A 19,180-nucleotide genomic window follows, 5' to 3' on the forward strand; every position below is an offset into this window, starting at 1 on the left:
GGAAAAATGCCTAACGATCTCACAAAGTTGAGGAACACTTCCTGGATTTGTCCCTTTATCCGGAGCAGCACCAAAAGTTAATGGGGCCTACTCTGGGCCGGGACCCATCCTCCATCTAAGTTTGGTGCAAATCTTTTCAGTAGTTTTTGTGTAATCCAGCTGACAAACCAACCGACCAACCAACCAACCAACCAACCAACAGCTGAAAAGTTAACCTCCATGGTGGAGGTAATAATATTAAAGGATAACTTGAAGTACATTTTATTAGATTATTTTTTGTTTGCTGTTATTGCTCTTCCTGTCCATACTGCACAATGCGATTCAAATGTAAGAGATGTGGGACAAAATCGACATCCCCTTTTCTTGAAAAATAATTTAAAGGGCATCTGAGGCTAAAAGGAGACATTAGCAGTCTCAGTTTGACAAATTAAAGGATGAATTTTAAAGAGAACACTGAACAGGTGTTTTGCTTGCTGTAATTGCTCCTCCTGTTCATATCAGCCATTAACCACTGACCTTCCTATGGCACTACTTGTGGTTTTCCTTACTGCTTCTAGAAAGGTGCATGGAAATATTTTCACAAATGCTTGAGATAACCTGCTGCTGTAAGCCCAAAGAGCACAGAAACAATCTGTTGAAAACACACAACAACCCTTGCCAAAATCCACTGATTAAGATGTAAATTTCCGCATTTACCTGTGTAGCTCTGTTTTGATTAATGAATCACCAGTGACAGAGATATTCAAAGTTTAATAAAAAAAATAAAAAATGCAGATGCAGCATTTGTTTGGATTTGGACTTTTGTTTCACTTTTGAGCAGCACCCCCCACCCTCACTCCATCCCTCTCCCTTCTTCCCTTCACCTCCCTCGTTCTGCCCCCCCCCCCCCCCTGCTCCCTATCACACCCCCCTCTGATGTGTCAAGCACATCCTCGTTTTGTCTAAACAAAAGTTTACACAAGTTTACACAAGCACAATCAAACAAAACAGAGGGGCCCCGGTTGAAACTTGCTAAATGGCCCCGTGGCCTGTGTTTATGCAGAAATGTTGGCAGAGATCAATTGGATTTGGAGATGGCTGCACTTCTTCTCTCTCTCTCTTTCCCCCTCCAGTCTGAAAATGAAATGCATCAGTCATAATAATGACATCCCTTAAACCATGAGATTTGCCTGAAACAGTGTTAGGAAGTGAAATGAAATGAAAAAAAGCAGAGTTAAATGAGGACATGATGACTTCTGCAGCACTGATGCAGCAGTATATGTACACATGAAGTGGAGCTTTGTACTCCAGCAAACGAAAGGATGCAGTAGATTCAGCAATTGGCAAGTGTTTGCAGATGCTCGAAAGGTTGTGTACCAACACAGCTGTGCTGCCTGGTGCTACGGCAGTGTCTGTTCATCTCTGCACTGTGCACAACCAACCTTTGTTCAACCTATTTTTAAATTTGGCACAAATGTCCACTTGGATGGACTGATTAAATTTTGGTGGCCAGAGGTCAGATGTTCCTGTGACCACTGACCGTGACGATTATGACAGAACACATTTGGCCATAATTCAAGAATTGATACGCTCATTATGATGATATCACAACAATATCTAATAGGATAAAATGATAAAGTGATGACATAAGATGGAAGGTAAAAGGTCAACTTCACTGACATCATAATGTTCATAATGTCAACACTTTTCTGGCCATTATTTAGCACCATAATTCAGAACTGAAGGGTAGATTGTGACTATAGATTATAATTTTGGATTTGGTCGGATACTTAATTGGTGACCAACGCAGTATCAGCATATAATAGTGCAGTATCTATATATAATAATATTGGTTGCCCACCTTGAAACTGTAGTGATTGTACAGATCTCCTGTGCTGCTGTGTTGAGTGTGCTGTGTGAGGCATTCACGTTTTAGGATTTTTGCTTTAGCTTCTTTTCAGCAACATCCATATATGAAGCATGCTAGTACACCCTCAGCTCTTTGGTTGTGCTGATATTGATCTTCAGATGATTGTTGTTGCACAATGAGATGAAGCTCTCTATCAGTCCTTTGTCCTCCTCTGTTCGGAGCTGTCCTTCGAACATGTAGCACGATGCGCTCTCACTTACAGGAAATACTGCCCTTGGTTTAGGCAACTGGTGGCACCTGGGTAGAGCATACAGAGCATGACTGTTTTTGCATTTATATTAATACTGCATGTATTTGAACATATCCACAATATCAAGGAGTGGAAAGCATGTATGAGTGTGAAGCAGCTACATTCAACATCATCCACGCTTGCTCCGTGTAAACTCACTGGGCAATGCTCACAAAAAGTCCATTTGTGAGCATTGATAGTAAAGTATTCACTCTCTCCACACACTGTTAACAAGGTTCTTAAAGGCTCCATCCACTCTGCAGAGGTTTAACAAGCCCACAAGTCACAGAAGAATTAGAATTGGATTAAAAATAGATCCTAGGCTCATAACCCATGTGCAACAAGTTTTTTTTAACACTAACACTTTTTACTTTTGCTTTACTTATTTCTGCCATTATCTTGTAATTAATGGTGTCTATATAACTGAACATTTCAGTTTTTCTTTGGCAATAATTTGATATCATGGAGACATAAAAGTCAGAATCAATAATTTATCAAGTGCTTCTCACTGACATCTGTTTACATTCAAGTGACAGTGTCTGCAAGCTGCTGACTTATTATGCAAAGGGGAAAATAAGGGGACAAAGTCCATGTAGGGAGGATGCAATGGTGGATGGATGAGTCAACAAAATGGTTGACTTAAACATGTGAGACCAGTTCATTTTCTGATTCCAGCAGACAGTCAACACTGGTTTCTTTTTTATTTTAATTTGAACAAAAACCACAATGTTCGCCTGACCCTAACTCAGTACTTACTGTAACCCAAAACATGATCTTTCCCTTAGTTCATTATGTGTTTGAACCTAACCGAACCTTACAATAGATTTGTCACATCAAAACATTGACTTTGCATTTTTTGAAGTCATCTATCTCCAACAAGATGGAAGTAATGTAAGTGATGATTGAGGGTGTGATCAGTGTCGTTTGCTATTATGAGTGCTCTGTGGTTCATGTCTGAGAGAGTGGGTGTGGAAAAGCAGATGATTTTGGAGGCAGTTTGGAGGCAAATATTCTCTCAAATTCTTATGTAACTGATGCTATAGGAGCTACGCTAACCTTGAGAAGACACGCCATTTTTTGATTTCAGGCGAGCAGCTGTTTCTCTTGCTGGTTGTCACACCAACCGCTGACTGGTTTGTGTTCAGCTACAAGTACATAGCTTAAAGCCTGGCATTAGGATTTGGGAAAATCACATGATCATGTGATTTGTGAATCTAGTTGCCTTGCAACATAGACTGTTGCAGTACGACATGGAGTCTTTGTTGGATGCCCTCTATGCATGGCAGTGATGTGTTGAGAACCTGAGTTTATTGTTTATAGTGAGTCCAAGATATTTAAAGCTGCTCACCTGTTCTGCTGTACTCCTTTTAATAGTCTCTTAATGTCATATATTGCTTATGTCCTGGCTTGACGGGAACCATTATACAAGTGTGTATAGACTCAGGTGGACATCAGGTCCAGCATGATAGAGGCCAAGTAGTACATACTTAGAGTGTGTGTTTTTGTGTTTTTGTCTTTTCTTTCTTTCTTCTCCACATATGTCTATGTTTGCGTAACCTGTCTGCACCGCCTGCCAGGTCAACCTTAGAACCTCAGACTAAACACAATGCAAAGTCATCCTGGTCAGACGCTGGGTACACACACGCACACACACTTACACACACAGGAAGCCCTGTTTGATCCCTGTTAAAGTCAGTCGAGGGTGTTACATGTTTGCAGTTCACTTCAGCCCCATCAAAATGCGCCATTGGAAATTTACTGGCCTTTCAGTGGCACAGTGGGGCCATATAAACGCACTCGTGCACCAGTATGTGCACACACTCACACACACTACAGATGCTCACGTTGTCAGATCCCTGTTACCACCTAGAGCCAGGAGTTTGATTCAGCCACCTACGGTGCCAGGATCAGGCGCCTGTTGGGTCACCCTGTCTGCCCTGCGTGTGTGTGGTGTGTGGCCCGCACATTCCTGACTCTGGTGTCATCTCTCTCATCAGACATTTCCCAGCACATAAACCTTCACTGACACATGTTTATTTATGAAGCTTAATTAGCTGCTATTTCACCGTGCTGCCATGGCTGACCTTATCTCTCTCATTCTCCTTTCATTCTCTCTCTCTCTCTCTCTCTTTATCCCAACAGATGTAGATGAGTGCCTGGACAACAACGGTGGATGCCAGCAAGTGTGTGTCAACACCATGGGGAGCTACGAGTGTCAGTGCACAGACGGATTCTTCCTCAGTGACAACCAGCATACCTGCATCCATCGCTCTGATGGTAAGACTGGAACAGAGAGAGTGTCTGTTGTTTTCCTCCTGTTCCTGAAAATGAATCCCTTGAGTGAAGCAAGGAGAACATATTGAGCTTTATGTCATGTTTCTATAAAGCTACTTGATGCTTGTTGCTCAGTATTTAACAGAATACAGGGATAACATTGTCCAAAGTGTTTTAGGTTTTGGGGTAAAAGGCTCATTTTGCTAGAATGACATGAGGCTGTGACATTATAGATGGAGGGAATTCATGCTGATTTGCTCTTGTTGTTACAAAATGAAAGGAAGTGGCGTTTGTCTCACTGTCAATGACATGCTAATGCAGAGGTCTTGTCTTATTGAACTGAAAGAATTGATTGTTTAAGGCTTGTCTTTCTGTGAATAAGATCTTATAGGCATGGATGAATTAAGAGTCAGGTTCTGTTTGTTTGTTGGTTGTTTGTTTGTTATTTGTCAGCAGGATTACACAAAAACTACTAGACGGATTTCCACAACAGGATGGGTCTTGGTCCAGAATAGACCCCATTAACCTTTGGTGTGGATTTGGTTGTGTTTTCTCATTTTCTTTAATATTGTGAGATAGGGCATTTTTCAACATTTCATATATTTGTCGGGGAATAATGCATGGATCTTGATGGAAAAAGTCAGGTGTATTTAGGTTGCTTGTATCTATGAGTGACTACAGAAGGGGACTGACCTTGGTCGAGGTATGCACTCTAGTGAGTGCCATTCTAGTTGTGAGCATATAATCATGCATTTAGTCTGTCACCTTTGTAGGCTTTAATTCTTTATTGGCCTGAAACATCCCTTCAGTAACGGTCTGTGTTTTTCCTCACTTTATAAGTGAGTGAAATAGATATCAGTCAGTTTGAGCAAGATTACAATCCTGGAAAATGTCTGATGGCTTAATCACTCACATGGTGTCCTGGCAGTTAAAGCAATTACAAGGAACTTGGTATTAGCATCACCAGTGCGTGGCTCATGATCTTGATCAGATTACCACAAGCAATCATTTGGGAAGCAAGTGAAAGAAAGATGCAACCTATTTTAAATACTATTTTTCATTTTTACAGCTGTTTGCAGGATGCATAGTGATGATGTAATGTATCTATTTGCAGCCATGTAAGATTAATAACAGTCAGTAATATGACAATGGTGAAATAAAGTAAACTCTGTTCATACACATAGGTTACATGTAATACTACAGCTAACAGATTCAGTTACTTAATAGTATAGTCATTTTATGGAGCTAAATCTAAAGTTATCAATATTCCTTTGTAATGTTCTAATAATAAGCAAGATATAGCATAGTAGCAAGGGCAACATAAAATTTTACATAGAACAGTCGTTCTGCTGCTGTCTGGCAATACGAAGTATCCCCTGCCGTACCACCAGACTACAGAGCAGCTTCTTTTCCTCCACAATTCATCCTCAACAGTCCAGCATAAAAAAGTTGTTATTTTGCGAGGTTTTCGACCTAGTGACAGGCATTAAGAACAACTATGTAGAAATCCTCTTGGTGAATGTCATGTTAGCTTACTTAGGTCATATAAATGCATTAAATTGAGACTGTTTCATGACCGGCTTAAAACTCACTTTCATCATATTCATCATATTCATATTTTCATCCCTGCTCTTTGCTGTTGACCTAAAAAGTCAGATGTCCTATGAACATGATCCCTGTCTGGATCACAAGGAGGCGTGGGACTTGAGAGCACTGACATCACTCATCTTGCTTGGTCTGTCGCCCTCCACTCCCACCACTCTCACAGAGGCAGTGACAGACACTGGGTGTGATATGTGACTTGTGACATGCATGTTTGACATCCATTTCATCCTGCTTGGATTTCTTAAAAATGTTCGACCGCCACTCCCTTGGCATCCCTGACCCATTTAATTTATGGGCTCAAGCAGTGGCGGTGAGGGGTGCTGAAGGAGCAGTGATCCTGAGGTGAGGAGGGCTTTTCTCCTCACCTCACAGTACAATACTCACAGGCATGTGGCTTTGAATGGGGACAGTGTGGAAGTCAAGTTCAAAGACCGATTAGAGGACAGTCATGTGTCATCTTTGTAATGACACAAAAGTGAGACTCTGGAGGAATGTTATGAGGGGGAGACGAGAGAGATCAAATACTGTAGAGGAAGAGGTGCCAACAGAGTGACCTCTCCTTTATCCTCTCCCTCCTTACCCCGACTGCTCACTCTGCTGGTGTTTCCAGTGTGAAGGCGTGTTAGGAGCCAGTGTCAGGATGTTAGAGGATCCTCTGTGGAGACGTTCAGAGAAAGAGGTGAAAGAGATGCAGAAATAGAAGTGTGTTTGCACACTGGAAACCCCATAAACCAGCATGTGAATACATCTCCCTTTCCCTCCCTCTCTGCTTCTTCTTTCAAAACTATTTCTGAAAGCTTTGGGACAGCTCACAAGGGGGGAAACAAATTCAAGTGACAGCCATTGAGAGTTGTTTTTACTTTTTATGGAGCAATGTTTTGCCACCAAATGAGTCCAGAAATTCCCACATATATGAAAAGGTAAATGGGAAATCATGTAACTGAAATACTGACTCCATAAGTTGCCTCTTTAAACTGTTAAGAAAGGTTCATCTTATGCTTTGAAAAGGGCTAAAGGTATAGTTAAGAATGTTTTTAAGTAAATCAAAGTAAAATCTGATTTCTTTACAATCATTAGCAAAGATTTCTAGGTCCTCAACATCTGTCTTCCCCTCTTCTGTCTCCTATATATTTTCTACATCAAAGCAGTGACTGTGTTCACATGGGTAACTCCTGCTCCTGTCAGAGGGATGTTCACGGTAAACAAGCAGTGAAGATGCTTGTGGTATATTCCTGTTGCCCTGCTCTGGCAGGCTGTTCTGAGCCTTTCACCACCACCACGCAGCCCTCCACCCGTCCAAAGATCCTCAATCACACACTTGTCTCCTGCACAGGAATAGCAGCAGCATCCTGCTTCCCCACAGGAATCTCCTTGCACAGTTTCTTTTCCATCTTCCTATGGCTGGCAGCTCTCCCTTCTTCAGTTTGTGTCTTCTTCACTTCACTTTCTTTATATCATTGGCTCGGAACGCTGTCTTCTTTCTTCCCTCTCTCTCAGGTTTGCTGTGTCCACATTAAACCAGATTAAGACCTCTCACACTTCAACACAGCTGTTAAAAGACAGTGGATCAATCTGACAAAATACAAAGAGACACATTTCATCAGACATTTTATATTATTATCATTTTAACTATCCAGAGTATACTGTAGATGTGAATTCAGAGGAGTTTTGCTCATGTCTGGTGTAGCATGTCAGCCCCAAGTACTACTGTTCTTGAGGTACTTATATTGTACCGTAGTAAACTCCACTACATGTCAGACACTACGTGTTTATGAGTTACTTTTCAGAGTAATTCATTTTACAAAAAAAAACATGATAAGCGTATAAATCAGTGGCTTCCAGTATTTTTGGCTTGTGATCTCTTATAAAGAAAACTGTATCTAGTTGGACTATTTGTCACTTTCTGACCTGAGATTGGGAACCACTGGACTAAACTGGACTGAATTTCATTACATGACTTGCATCAAAACTAATGATAATGATTGCTTTCTTGATCATGATGAGACTTAGTGATATTTAAATGGTAAATGGTCAGCAGATTTTAGACTTAGATTCATATTTATCATGCAGCCATATATATCTTTATGCAAACAGCTCATAATTTCACGTAAGGGCAGGTTATACACTAATGTGGCAATGTGTTTATGAGAGTATGTATGAGAGAGTGAGGAGTGTGTGTACTGTGTGTGTACAGTATATCAATGGACATTGCAGGTCTTCTCCAGTTGGTAAAACTAGCCGCCAAATTCCTGTCTTGTCTGTTTCCACTGTGGGTGACCTCATCATGTTGATCTCCAACCACCTGCAGAGAGCTCATTATGACAGAGCTTTGTGCTTGTATGAGATAATGTGTATCCTGCTGAAGACATTAGGCCAGAAATATAGAAATGTTGTCCACTGTTGATCTCACCTTGACATGCCATGTTTGCCATAACTGCAGCTGCAGAGAGTTCAGGGCTACAACAAACTCCTTGAATTAAAGTTCAGTAGATACAAATGATTGCACACATGACTGTCTTGTGTGTTTGTGTGGGGCAGTGTGTGCGTGTGAGAGTGAGAAGGAGAGACAGTTTGTTTTAGATTGTTACTTTGCATATGGTAAGTGTCAGCTCACCGCTCATTTCTTTCTCCTTGACACTCGCCTGGGGGATAATAAAGCCTAGCAACAATTGTTTGTTCCATTATGGTGTGTTTCCACTCTGTTGTGCTTCACAGCTTTGTCTGAAACACATCCAGGCGAGAACCAAGACCTTGGCCCACAAGTTCCCAACCTCAAGTAGGGAAACAGCCCTCCTTGAGCAAATGTTGCTGATCTGTCATGATGTGGGAGAGCTATGAGCACTTAAGTCAGGTATGGCTCACAGGCCCAATTGTGACATGCATGCAGAATGCAGAAGCTCATTTCCATTTTGGGGAAATTTGAGAATCTCTAAAATGAAGGATATGGCTTGTCATTGAAAGTCTTGGGTTACCTGCTACCCTCTGAAATTAGACAAAAATTTTGGCCGAGTTCATGCCAGCAACAATTTTGGTGTCTGTATTATTGAGTAAAAACAGTGAATGCCTCATTTAATGCAATTGACTCCTCCGAGCTGACCAGGTCTGTATCTACAGTATGTAAGATTTATTAATTGTGCCTTTCGGACAATGTAGCCCCAAGCCAAAACCAAGTGAACACAATACGCTTGTAAATTCTTCTCTGAGCTCAACACCAAAATTCCTGGCAAAGTTAAAATTGGCAGTAAGTTGGGAATTTTAAACACCATCTCGTGTGGAAGCCATGCCTGGCCCTCCAAGAGAATGTTTGGTCACAGGACTTTCTGTGAACTGTGGAACACAATGACTGGACAATTCTTAATAATGGACCGTGAACAAGAAAAACAAACCATTGTGATGAGAAAACAATTGAGAAAGAATCCATAATGTCCCTGACTGTCAGTTTTGTTTGATTTCTAAGTTCCATCTATTAGATGCCCTCCTCCTTGAGTTTTTCCTGGTGGCTGATCAGCCCAGTGGGTATGAGTGTAGAGCGGGTGGGGAAACAGAGGCTGTGGGTGATTTATGGGCCAAGTCGGCGGAGATGAAAAAGGCCTGTCGGCAGCTCCTGGGAGGCTATATATAATGATAGGGATTACAATTAACAGGAGGCTGATGCATGGTGCTCCAACATGCAGGGTACTTAAAAGGCACTTCTGGATAGGGTAGCAGCTGGTAATGTGAACTGCATAAAATGAAAACTTTAAGGTGCAGATATAAATTATTTTCACTATTTTGAGTCCTGTGTAGAATGTTTTATTCAAATAATTTTTGTTTATAAAGTGCCAGAAAATTGTATTAGCATTCGTAGTAAAGTATTCATTACATCTTTACATACTGCTTATGAATGCTAAATGGGGTGATATGAAGTGTTGCCATTATTTGAAATAATGACAGTTCACAAAGATGTACAGTGTGCTATGTGTTGAGAGAGAGGGGAAGGCAAAGAGAGCAATGGATTGTGGGAGCAGGGGATGGGGGAGTTGTGCATGTTTGGGGAGAGAAAGAGAAAAATAAACAGAGAGACAAACATAGTGGAGTGGACCAATGCACAAGTTTATTTGGAGTTGAGAGGAGAGGAAGCAGGCTGAGGCTGCTTACACACACACACACACACACACACACACACACACACACACACACACACACACACACACACACACACACACGCACACACACCTACAGACACACACCTACAGACACAGATGTATAGACATGTATACATGCACAACTACTCACACCCACCACACACACACACACACACACACACACACACACACACACACACACACACACACACATACACCGACATGCACATACTCTTCATGAAGGAGGAATTCTCACTTTAAACAAACCAAAGCAGGAAATTGGTAGTACAGGGAGCTTTTAAATGACAGCCCAGAGGCACATGGGAACTCTAAGTACAGGGAACTCTGTCTACCTGGCTGTTATCATCGTCACTTACAAACCTCATCAAAAGCTAGAAACACTTCACCTGCACTACACCTAAACACTTACAGCTCTACGCGTCTGTCAGATACTGTAAATGCTCACCAGGTCTAATTTAAAAAACCTTAATGTGTGTAAAAACATGTCATTAGGTAAAGCGCTCTGTTTTAATCTTTTATATTCTAGTTTATTACAAGGTCCTACAGGTCATAGTTTTGACCACCAAATGGGGGTTAAAGTCAGGAGTTTGACTTTTAGATACAATACCTAACATGTCTGCATTAAAATGTCTAGACCTTTGTTATATTTTTTGTTGAGTTGTGTACTTACATCGTCCTAAATGTTTTCCAACAATGTTCAAACCCAGATAAGTACATAATTTAGTTCAAGGTAATGGTACATTTCATTTGGTTGCCCGTTGCCAAAACTCCAGGAGAGAGTCAGAGTGAGGAAGAAAGTCTGCAAACAAGACTAAACATGACGTGAATACAACTTTATTCCATTACCTTGTTCTTGAACATTTCTGCCTTTGTCATCAGGTACATTTTCATCAGTAAGGCCGGTTGTGTAACGCTGAAGATAGCAAATCCCTTGATCCAAAACTACTTATGTCTTTTGTTTTGTTTTGACTGAGAGACCCCTGGTGGCAGAAATACTATGTGTGTTCAATGAGAAAGACAACACATTTTGGTGGTGAGATGATCTTTCCTTACATGCAGCTAAATAGAAATGGGAAGATTCAATTACTGTAGATTTAATTTAAAAAAAAAACAGGAGCCTTTTTGTTTTTGCTAGAACAAAAAGAGCAGTTTTTTGTTCAGAAAGGAGGATAATCAGTTTTGTTGAATGACATTTGAATCGTTGACGTACATTGGACCATGCAAAAGTGATTGCACTTGAACACACCGCAAAGACTGCAGACAATGGCCAACTAGCTCGTAAGTTCTGCGCCTACGTGAGAGAAAATACCTCTCCATACTACCAAGCGCGGTAGTCTCTATTCGACATTCAAAAAGGGGAACCAGAAGACTCAGGACTGTGATATACAAAACATTGGTATGATAAAGCAGCATGTTTGACACCACTCCCTCCAACATGGCCACTTCTAAACAAGAGTATGTCTGATAAAAAGTTGCCAATGGCACTGGGGAAGAGGGAGAAAATAAGGAGAAACTGCACTAAATGGTTGATATCATGGATCCTACAGCGACAACCTTGAGGGGCTTCTGCTTCTCATGCACTGATTTGCCTAGCTGAACAGCCCCAATCAGAGTGATGTGCTGTGTCGCCAATTCAATGTTTTCAGTCGACCAAACAGCCGCCAACAAGGGCAGACTTGTGCCAGCAGTGCGCTCATTGGCGGCCCCAACATTGGTTATAGTTACATGCAAGGCCTAAGGACTTTTATGTAAATATAATGCAGACTTTACATGCAGTAAATGAGCTATTCTGGAAGCTGATATTATATTTAATGTTTGTCCCCTCCACAATCTAAGAACAAAGTGGCCTCTCGAAGTGTACCCTCCAAAGGTCCTGGTGTGTGCAGGTGAAATCCTGGTGTTTTTGGTGTGAGCTACATGATTAGTTGTTGTTGTGTGTTGGTGTGTCAGACCCTGCCAAGGATCTGTGTGGATTCTGCGTGAGCCTTTTTTTGGCTGAGGCCTTGGTGTGAACTTTCCTTGAAACATCGACAGTCCGTTAGAAGCCCATCATACACACATATATACACGCTGGTTCAACAGAGCATGGTAGGGACGCTGAAAGTGACTCATGTTTCCCTTCCTTCAATTTATAAATACTTTGTTTAAATATTATTCCAGCGTGCAAGTTTAACTTTGAAAACAAGCTCCAATAACCTAGCAATCTCTCTCTTTCTCTCTCTCTTTGTGGTAAATATGAGTTATTTACCTGTGAGCGAAAGGTGGAATCCATGTTTTTATTCTCAGTTCAGCTCTTTTACCCACTTGAAGCTGCCTCCGCTATATTTTTAGGCCAGAGTTTGTCTTTGGTCAGTGGAAATGTTTAATACGAGGGCGTGGAGCTGACCTGGTGTATAGCTGCTGCTCAGTAGCAAACACCACAGGAAACACGGAGAGTGGAATTAAAACACACACACACACACACACACACACACACACACATACATATAAAGTAAACGTCCTCCAGTCCCATCATTTCCCAGCCTTTTACAGGAAACTGACATCTGCCTCAGCCGGAACCGGTCTGACACACACACTCACACACGCTTTGTAGTCATACTATTTCAGTTAACAAGGGCTGTGTGAATCAAACAGTTCCCCGAAAGTTTTTCCTCTCTTCAACGTTAGCAGCTGGTCTCTGTTAACATAACACACTGAACTCTGGTTCGCCTGCTATCTGGCCTCCATGTACAAGTTGCTGCTTTGACGCTGTAATTATTGCTCAGAGGACAACATTTTTTCCTCCCTGATACCGATTCCGATACCTGGGCTTTGGGTATCGGCCGATACCGAGTACCAATCCGATACCAGTGCGTGTTAAAAAGTTGTTGTTGTTTTCTTTAACAGCTGTATATAGTGATATGATTGATAGCAATCATATCACATCCATACAAGGTTAGCAGTTGTATGAATGTGATATGATTGCTGTCACTGTTGTATAGTCTGGCTCAGTTAAAACCTTGCAGAAAACGATTACAATACAACATTCTTTTATTATCTATTTTGACAGTCAGTCATAAAAGAGCAAATAAAGAAATCTAGGAATAAATAACAATTCCTTTAAAAACTGTTACAGTGCAGCCGTTTTTTAAATTAAACAGTTTAAAACAGTTGTGCAACATCAACTTAAATAAGTCTAGGAATAAATAATTCCCTTAAATGTACTCAGGGAACTTGTTTGCACGCAGCACCGCACTTTGAAGGGCAAATGTTGATGGTGATACTGTGTCCACCCAATGTGCAGATTCAGCAAAGACATGGGGCACATGTTGGAGGTCCAAATGTCGGTAGTAAAGCTGATCGCCTGCACGTCTTTCAGCCTACATGACATGTGTTCCCTCACTGTCTCATAAAGTTTGGGGAGAGCAGTTTCGTCATGCTCTTTCGCGTGATGCATCTTCAAATGCTTTATAAGGTTGCTAGTGTTAAAATTGGCGACACACTCAAATAGCTGTCATGTTGCTACAGTAGCTCCATCTGATTGAGGCAATCAACTTCTTCACTGCTCTAAAAACAGTAGTTGCCAGGGGCAACACAGTGCAACATGTGTTGGCTTTTAGAGCAGCGACAAAGAATTGATTTCCAGTGTGTAATGTTAAGTAGAGCTAATGGAGCTAACTGGGAAGTAGCAGGGTTTTGTTTCTAAATTACATGGTATCGGATTGGTGCATAGACTCATGTACTCACCGATACCGATACCTGCATTTTTCGGCATTATCTGTGGCATTTCCGATAGTGACATCGGAATCAGAACAACTGCAGACACAGGTACTCACACTGCTTGTGTATTGAAAGACCCACACCTGGTGTTCACAGACTATAGCTCATTAACAACACATTTAAGTATACTGTACATGACTACTGACCATTTTCAAAAGTTTGCCATCGTGGTCCCTAACTTCCAGCCTTTAACTCCAGTTTTTTCAGTACACTGTGAAAATCAACTTGCAGAATCTTGAAACCTGCTTGAGATGGCCAATCCATCACAGGTTTTGTTAAGTCTTCTGCGAAAGTTATTTTTATAGAATTTTTATTGTTATTTTACAGAAAATTAGGGCTGAATACCAAGAAATACAGGAATGCATGATCCTTGTTTTTTTATTTTTTAAGTACTGTGTGTCTCGTATACCTTGCTATACTAAAGAATGTACTCAAACTGAAATGAACTGTAATTAAAATGCATAAATGAATCGACTTTTCACCTTCAGTGTTATATCTATCATGTCAAAATACATTTTACAGTTTAGCTGTGTGGCAAAATATTTTTAGTTATGCTTGTGTCATGGCTCTAAGGATGGTAGCGGTGGTCGGTTCATCTGTCTGTCGGTTGGTTTGTGAAGAATGAAATATCTCAACTATGGGATTGATTTCTAGAAACACATTCATGGCACCCAGAGGATGCATCCTACTGACTTGGGTGATTCTCTTACTTCTCTTCCACTACATGAGGGTGACTTTTCTGGATTTCAGCTAAACGTACTGATAACTTTTGGATGAATTGGTGCAAAATTTGGTACAGACATTCATGGTGCTCAGATGATGTGTCCTAATGACAAGGTGGTCTTCTAACTTTTCCTCTAGTGCCACCATCAGGTTCACCTTTATTTTTAGTGAAATATCTTAGCAACTACTGGATTACCATGAAATTTGGTAAGCATGTTCTCAGAGAATGACTTTGATTCCCCTGACCTGTCATCTTGTACCATCATCAGGTCAAAGTTTTAATTTGTCCAATACTGTCACTGGTCATCTGCTCATTTCTGCCTGCCTTGTCACCAGCCATTTTTACCTAATCAGCCAACTCCACTCATCTGCTCGCACCTCATCACCATTTTACCCAGTATATTCAGTTTACCCCAGTTTATATGGAATATGGCCAACATCAAACTCTGGTTCCCAGTGGACGGCCTACCCAACATCTGGTCCTGTTCCTCGGTCGGTGGCCTGGCCAACCGCTGTTCCTGTACCTCAGTTGGTGACCCAGCCGACCCCTGTTCCCGTTCATCCGTTGGTGGCTCCTGTTCCTTGGTCACCAGCCCGCCTGACATCAGACTCTGGCTACCAGTCGTCGGCCCAGCCTTCTCCTGTTCCTCTTCCTTGCTCGGCTGGAACAGGACGGTGGCCCGGCCTTCAGAGGGCTTCCGCCTTCGCCGACGGCCTTCTGCCCAGCCTCCCGAGGGCGCCTGCCCTCGGCCCGACCTCCTGGTCGACCCTCGGACTTGCTCTGCCCCTTGCCACTGCTTCCTGGTCCCTTGAGTCTGTTAAACATCAATGTTAGCATTGCCATTATTAGCATGTAAGCATGCTTACATTAACATCAAGCTCAAAGCGCTACTGTGCCTAAGTACAGCCTCAATTATCAGCTAACATTATCGACTCTTAAGCAGGAATAATACTTGTCCACAAGTATGTCCAGCTGGGGTGCCATAGAGCATGCGCACTCTAGACTTCCGCCGACCAAGTCGGCTAACTTCTGGTTTGGTGCTGAGCTAACTTGAAGGATGGAAGAGGATAAAATAATTTGATCGGGTGGCTCTTATAGACTTTCCAAATTGTATTGGACCGAATTGCCAAAATTTTGACAGTAAAATGAGTCATTTCGTGGGGGTTGTGAGGCGTTTATTACCATTTTACAGATGCGTCTTTCACAATGTTAGCTTTTGGAAAAAGGTCCCCAATGCATCACATGACGATGTAATTACATGGCTTGGCCAAGACAAAAACTGGCTTCAAGGCCTAGCACTCTTTGTGGGGGCTTGATCTCGACGATGAGGCCAGCTGTCTTCTTTACAGAGGAAGTTGCAGTCAAGCCAACCTCATTAAATAGTCATCCTCCTCTTCTTCATTGGTTTTACCGGCTGACTAAAAACCACACCGCCATCCACTGTATCGGAGTATTTAACATCATGCTATTCACTGACAGGTGCGCTGTCTTGAGTGAGTGAGAACGGGACGCTTAGCTCCAAAAATAGAAAATAAATATGTGGCAGCCAATGTTGATATTGTGGCGGACCGCCACAAATAAATTAGTGTGTGGGAAACACTGGGGTCTGTGCAGACATTCATACATCTCTAATTTGTTGTAACCGCACAGACTTCCACAACAGGAAACACATCTTCCTGTTGACGCTAAATTACTGCACATATGTGGAAGGTGTCCTCCAAATGGACTCCAGAAACCTACTGCACGCCCACGGGGTCCTTAGTCATCTGTGTATGTGTAGCTTTGAGAGTTTAATCAGGCTCTTCTTGTTTTATAATAAGTGAACAAAGCGTAGTGCAAAAACTTTGCAGACAATTCAAGTAGCTTAACCAGATGAAACTCCATCCTGAATCAGTAGGACTAACTGCAGATTATTGTTAAATTGGTTGAGTAATGAGTGAAGAAGTTGGCAATGCTGTAGTTCCTCAAGCCACCAAACTTCAACGAGGGAAATGACTTTCCTGCCGAAGGATACAGTAATAACTTCAGGTTAATAAGATGAGCAGACACTTCCACATAACAACTGGCGTATAAAACAGTTCCTGAAAAATCAAAAACCTGAGAATCAAATTATTCTATTTTGTTGACATTTCATCTTAAATGATGTCCTTGAGAACTTACTGCTTGCAAATTTAAAGTATATGAGGTTTGAAGAGCAGAAAAAGAAATGTAATTGAATGTTTAATTATCACAGTTCTCTCTTTAAAACTTACCTTAATAAATCATTGGAAGAAATCATTCTTGGGCAACCAATTATTAATTATTATTAATAACGATTAATTATTCCCAGTAGGAATAACTTTAAAACCTTCAACCCAGGTTGTAGGTTTCTAGGTAGTGGCTGTTCTTTATGATCTTTAAATTTACTGTGCTGTAAACAGGAGAGTACTGTCAAGACAGTTTGTTAGCATCTAGTGGTTGTTAGTGTTTCTCTAAATTAAGACCACATTTCCCATACACCGTGTTGCTTTCGGCCTCAAAGGGGATTTTGCTACATGTCCCCTCTTTCTGTTATTGCTCCGGGCGTGTTCATTTTCCTTCAGGATTCACTGAAGGGGAAGATAAACACAGTATTTTTGTTCCAGGTTTCACAACCATTCACTACTAAGCTCTAGTTGTGTTTGGTCCAGAAGAACATGACCTGCTGCCTCTTTAGTGCTTTAATTCAACAGATTTTCCTCCAAAGCTCACCTGATGGAGCACAATGTTTAATACAGCACAAAAGCTGATAATGCTCCAGCTTTGTGTTGTGTATTTTACAGTTATTATGTCTGAAAATGAAAGTTGTCTTTATAAACTGATGTTAAGACCCACAGTCCTTCTTCTGTAACCTACCCCAACTTCACACATAGCACAGTAAAAGAGACCAAAAGAATGAGGGAGGTGTGTGTATGTGTGTGTGCGTGCGCGCGCGTGTGTGTGTGTGTGTGTGTGTGTTTGTGTGAGTGTGTGTGTGTGTGTGTGTGTGTGTGTGTTTGTGTGAGTGTGTGTGTGTGTGTGTGTGTGTGTGTGTGTGTGTGTGGTGCTTGTTTCCTCTAGTGTTTGAAGAAGAGATTGGGGAGGGTTATTAGAAAGGCACAGTCCGTATTTAACAAAGTTCAATGCAGCCAGTTGAAGAAAAGCTCTCATTGAAATTCATGGCTTAGCACCTATAGCACTGAGGTTTGAGCAGACCAGTGAGAGAGACACAGCGTCTGACAGATTTCAATTAAAATGGCATTTACAAGAGCATAGATGGAAAGGTGGAGGGGGGGGGGACAATTGTGGAGGGAATTTTTGTCTGTCTGGTGAGTTTTTTACTCAAACACTTGTAAAGACTATTTTGTCACACTTCATCATTTATTTAAGTCTGAATTTAAGACTCTTCCGCTTTTTGTAACTAATGAACAAATTGCCTTTGTTGGGTTTATTTATCCAGGTTTTCAAAGTTAATAAAAACCTTAAACACACATAAACATTGCTGTCTCACGTTGGGACAGAAACATTCTAGAAGGGGCAGAGATTCGTTTCTCTACCGACAACAGTGAAACTAGTACAGCAAAAATACAAAAGTACAACACAATGACACATTAAGGGTCCTATATTATGCTTATTTTTAGGTCCATACATCTATTTTGGCTGTCTACTCAAAAATGTTTACATGTTTTGATGTTCAAAAAACACATTATTTTTCTCATACTGTCTATGACTGCAGCACCTCTGTTCACCTCTTGTCTGAACGCTCCATTCTAGTGCCTGTGTCCCTTTAAGAGCCCTTAAGAGAGCAGATTTTTGGCCGAGACACAGGCGACGTGAGGTGATGCAACAGTTAGTCTTCATTGCTGGTAGTTTGTTAGTTTTGTCTTGGCCCCAAGGCCCCCCTCCCAAAAAAGCCCAGTCTGCATTGATTGGCACTGCCAACCATGTTTCTGCATCAATTATACCTGTGTTTGTGTAACCATGGCTATGGGTGAGGGCAGTGAGTATAGATGTGACATCTGAACTTTCAATGCTTGTTTAAAGAGATATTTTCTGAATATGAGGCCATTTTGCATTAAGCTGTGGATTGAGCATTTTGATATCTAGACCTGATTTCTGATCAAAACAGACATGGAAAATCTCACTTCATATAATATGGGACCTCTAACTATACACAGCAGTGTTTTAATTATTTAAAAAGGACTTTTAAGTGGCGTTCTTTATTGGAGGCTTTGTTCCTACAGTGCAACACTTGTAATGCATACATGTGTGAGCACAGACAGGCATGCACATGGTCATCAGTGGGTGTGCACACACACATGCTCTCTTATTACAGGACATAGAGATGTCTGCACTGTGTCTGTTGCTATTTGTCTCGGACTCCCATTTAGTTAAGGCCCTTTCAGTGGATTTAAACAACATGGTGATTTGTGGACTATTTTTTTAAATGGTGTTTTATTAATATTGTATGTTTATTTATATAGTTAGTATTTGTATAGTAGCTTCAAATTGGTCAAATTGAATATTGCAACATCTTC

General features: G+C 41.3%; 1 protein-coding gene across 2 annotated transcripts in view; it reads left to right on the forward strand.

The window, feature by feature from the left end:
• scube1 (signal peptide, CUB domain, EGF-like 1) overlaps nucleotides 1-19,180 on the forward strand; it is a 121,515-nt gene that overhangs the window by 34,868 nt on the left and 67,467 nt on the right. For both annotated transcript variants that reach the window (XM_084346292.1, XM_084346293.1), the window contains exon 4: nucleotides 4,281-4,415. In XM_084346292.1, the coding sequence (XP_084202418.1) occupies nucleotides 4,281-4,415 (135 nt within the window). The remainder of the gene's footprint in view (nucleotides 1-4,280; nucleotides 4,416-19,180) is intronic.

This window comes from Pagrus pagrus (genome assembly GCF_965226575.1).
Source record: "Pagrus pagrus genome assembly, chromosome: 23".
In the NCBI taxonomy this organism is placed as follows: domain Eukaryota; kingdom Metazoa; phylum Chordata; class Actinopteri; order Spariformes; family Sparidae; genus Pagrus; species Pagrus pagrus.